The 4256-nt window shown below is 46.1% G+C and overlaps 1 protein-coding gene across 1 annotated transcript; it reads left to right on the forward strand.

Annotated features, from left to right (window-relative positions):
• LOC118114525 (myosin light chain 4) lies at positions 1-649 on the forward strand. The gene has a single exon (XM_035164980.1). The coding sequence runs from the start codon at positions 34-36 to the stop codon at positions 619-621; it is 588 nt and encodes a 195-aa protein (XP_035020871.1). The 5' UTR covers positions 1-33; the 3' UTR covers positions 622-649.
• The last annotated feature ends 3607 nt before the right edge of the window (positions 650-4256 follow it).

Genomic DNA, 4256 nt, shown 5'->3' on the forward strand with positions numbered 1-4256 from the left:
TCCACCTCCGTCCGTCCTCCGCTCTGCAGCACGATGGCTCCAAAGAAAGTGGAACCAAAGAAGACAGAGGTGAAGAAGGTGGAGGTGAAGAAAGAGGAGCCTCCTCCTGCTCCGGCAGCTCCAGAGACCAAACCTCCGGAGGTCGACCTGAAGAGCGTTGTGGTTGAGTTCACTCCCGACCAGATCGAAGAGTTCAGAGACGCCTTCACGCTGTTTGACGAGACGCCCACTGGTGAGATGAAGATCACCTACGCTCAGTGCGGCGACGTGATGCGAGCGCTCGGCCACAACCCGACCAACGATGAGGTGCTAAAGCTGTTGGGGAGGCCGAAGGTGGAAGAGCTGAACGTCAAGCTGCTGGACTTCGACAGCTTCCTGCCCATGTTGCAGCACGTGGCCAAATCCAAAGAACAGGGCACGTTCGAAGACTTTGTGGAGGGTCTGAGGGTCTTTGACAAGGAGGGAAACGGAACAGTGATGGGGGCGGAGCTCCGCCATGTCCTCGCCACCCTGGGAGAGAAGATGACAGAGGACGAGGTGGACCGACTGATGGTGGGACAGGAAGACGCTAACGGACACATCAACTACACCGAGTTCGTCAAACACATCTTGGCCGGATAAACGCGAAATAAACGTCAATGTGTCCGAATCATGTGTCAACACTTTTATTCATTTTATCATCAAGTGTTGTTGTTTATTGACAAACATGTTTAATGAACTGTTCTAAATAAATCATCTTCATATCAAAGAAATATTTAGAATCAATTTATTAAGACAAAACCTTTAAAACAGTCAATAAAAAACAAAAACATCAAAGACAAGAAGTGAAAATAATATATAATATATCAAAGAGAGGGTGAGGGAAATTATATAAACTCACTCAAAAACACACACACACCTACACACACACACACACACACACAAACTCCAACACACACATCTACACACATGACACACACACTGACACACACATACAGACACACACACATCTACACACGCACACTCCAAATCACACATGACACACACACATCTACACACGCACACTCCAACACACACACACTCCAACACACACATCTACAAACACACACACACACACACACACCAACACACACATCTACACACACACACACACACACACACCAACACACACATCTACAAACACACACACATACACACACACACACACACACACACACACACACACACACACACCACACACACACACACACACACACCTAAACACACACATCTACACACACACACACACACTACACCCTACACACAGTGAGGTCAAGAACTGGGGTCTCATTTATAAAACAGTGCGTGGGATTCATACTAAAAGTGTACGTGCACACAAAAGCCGGAAATGGCGTACGCAAAAGAAAATTCTGATTTATAAAACCATGCGCACGCACACCTGAACGCAATGTTCACTTTATAAATCACAGTCCACCTGGAAACGTTCGTACATGGATCTGCCTCTTACTCCGCCCTCTACACGCCCACTTTCCACCATAAATGGTCAATGCAAAGCACCTCATGAATATTAAATTATGATGCTGACCAATGGGTTTCCACCGTGAGTCATGACAGAGTCACGGCATTACAGTTTTTTTTCGATTGCATAAACACTAAAATCAAAAGTATTACACAATTATCAAAACCTTACACTCAAGGAGCAAAACACGGCCCAGATCTGCTCCACTAGCAGCACAATGTCAGACTCACACTTTTTGCAAAACACTAAACACACTTGTATACATTAGACACAGAAGTATATCATGATGTCACTTCCTTGCAATTCCAAAGCACTGACTGTCAAATGACCCCCCCCCCTATGAGCCAATTGGTTCAACACAGCCATCAGGTGCACAAACACATGACTGCTTAATTGGAGACACACCAATCAGGTTTAAGCTCTATACAAATGCAGCAGGTGAGTTCACCTGTCTTCAACCAAAATGGAAGGAGTCAGAAGAAGAAGAAGAGTGAGGGTGAGGGGGGGAATCCACGGAGGAGGAGAAGGAGGAAGAGGAAGAGGAAGAGGAAGAGGAAGAGTGAGGGTGAGAGGGGGAATCCACGGAGGAGGAGAAGGAGGAAGAGGAAGAGCAAGGCCGTGCCAGAGGTAGAGACCGAGGTGGAGGCAGAGGAAGAGGAAGAGGAAGAGGAAGAGGAAGAGGAAGAGGAAGAGGAAAGAGGAGAGGCCGGTGGAGGTAGAGGAAGAGGGAGGAAGAGGAAGAGGAAGAGGAAGAGGAGGAAGAGGAAGAGGAAGACCGTGCCACAGGTAGAGGCCGAGGTGGAGGTAGAGGAAGAGGAAGAGGAAGAGGAAGAGGAAGAGGAAGAGGAAGAGCAAGGCCGTGCCAGAGGTAGAGGCCGAGGTGGAGGTAGAGGAAGAGGAAGAGGAAGAGGAAGGAAGAGAGGTAGAGGAGGAGGTAGAGGAAGAGAGAGGAGAGGAAACCGTCAGAGTAGAGCGATGGAGGTAGGAAGAGGAAGAGGAAGAGGAAGAGGAAGAGGAAGACCTGAAGCAGGAGGAGAACGTGCTCAAAGAAGAAGAAGACCAAATGTATCAAATGAAATTGGTGCAGCACTAGTTGACCGTGTGGTGAACGGACTGAGGCTGAGGGAGGCGGGACTAAGAGTTCAGGTCTTAGCAGATCTACAGTGAAATCTGTCATTGGGACCTGAACTGCAAACAGAATCTTCTGTTGGTCTGATGTTTGCTGAGCTTACAGTTTTATGCACACGACTGTAGTAGCATGAAGACTGGGACATGTTTAGTTGTGATTCTCCAGGTTGACATGTTGACTGATTTGGGAATATGGAGAGAAATTAATTATATTTTCATCAGTCTGCAGCATTGGTCTTGTGTAGTTTGGTGAATTTATTGTATATTTGCACTTTCTCTGTGTACTTCACTTACAGTACTCTAATCACTGAGAAGTAGAATCACTAAAAGTGTTTCAGGTTAGCAGCAGCAGTGTGTAACTGGTTCAAACAGAATGAAGTCATATGAAACGTGTGTGTTTCATATGGTAACAAAATATGGTTTTGATAAATTAGTGTATAGTTTTTACAAGAGTGTTTCATTTTGCAAAGGATCTGAGGTGTTCTGCTCGTTGTGTGAAGTGTTTTGAAAAACCGGGCCCTGTTTTACAGCTTTTCTCGATTGCTTAAGCACGATTTCTAAAAATTAAAATTCTGTTTGAACCAGTTACACACTGCTGCTGCTAACCTGAAACACTTTTAGTGATTCTACTTCTCAGTGATTAGAGTACTGTAAGTGAAGTACACAGAGAAAGTGCAAATATACAATAAATTCACCAAACACTACACAAGACCAATGCTGCAGACTGATGAAAATATAATCTTCTTTGAGCACGTTCTCCTGCTTCAGGTCTTCCTCTTCCTCTTCCTCTTCCTCTTCCTCTTCCTCCACCTCGGTCTCTACCTCTGGCCCGGCCTCCGCCTCTTCCTCTTCCTCTTCCTCCTTCTCCTCCTCCGTGGATTCCCCTCTCACCCTCACTCTTCCTCTTCCTCCTCCTCCTCCTCCCCGTGGATTCCCCTCTCACCCTCCCTCTTCCTCTTCCTCTTCCTCTTCCTCTTCCTCTTCCTCTTCCTCTTCCTCTTCCTCTTCCTCCTCCTCCTCCTCCTCCTCCGTGGATTCCCCCTCTCACCCTCACTCTTCCTCTTCCTCTTCCTCTTCCTCCTTCTCCTCCTCCGTGGATTCCCCCCCTCACCCTCACTCTTCTTCTTCTTCTGACTCCTTCCATTTTGGTTGAAGTCAGGTGAACTCACCTGCTGCATTTGTATAGAGCTTAAACCTGATTGGTGTGTCTACAATTAAGCAGCCATGTGTTTGTGCACCTGATGGCTGTGTTGAACCAATTGGCTCATAGGGGGTCATTTGACAGTCAGTGCTTTGGAATTGCAAGGAAGTGACATCATGATATACTTCTGTGTCTAATGTATACAAGTGTGTTTAGTGGTTTGCAAAAAGTGTGAGTCTGACATTGTGCTGATAGTGGTGCACATCTGGGCCGTGTTTTGCTCCTTGAGTGTAAGGTTTTGATAATTGTGTAATACTTTTGATTTTAGTGTTTATGCAATCGAAAAAAAAATGTAAGCGATGAGAAGAGGAAGTGAAACTTTCTGACACTGACATCGAGGTGTTTGTTAGTGAGGTGGAGGTGAAGAGACATTTGATGGGACAGCAGTGATGTGATTAATAAATAAAATACACTGATACTCTGCTGCTG

This window comes from Hippoglossus stenolepis, chromosome 9 (genome assembly GCF_022539355.2).
Source record: "Hippoglossus stenolepis isolate QCI-W04-F060 chromosome 9, HSTE1.2, whole genome shotgun sequence".
NCBI classification, from domain to species: domain Eukaryota; kingdom Metazoa; phylum Chordata; class Actinopteri; order Pleuronectiformes; family Pleuronectidae; genus Hippoglossus; species Hippoglossus stenolepis.

Bases quoted from the DNA above. Each gene is read 5' to 3' on its own strand.
- LOC118114525 (XM_035164980.1), top strand. From the start codon at position 34: ATGGCTCCAAAGAAAGTGGAACCAAAGAAGACAGAGGTGAAGAAGGTG.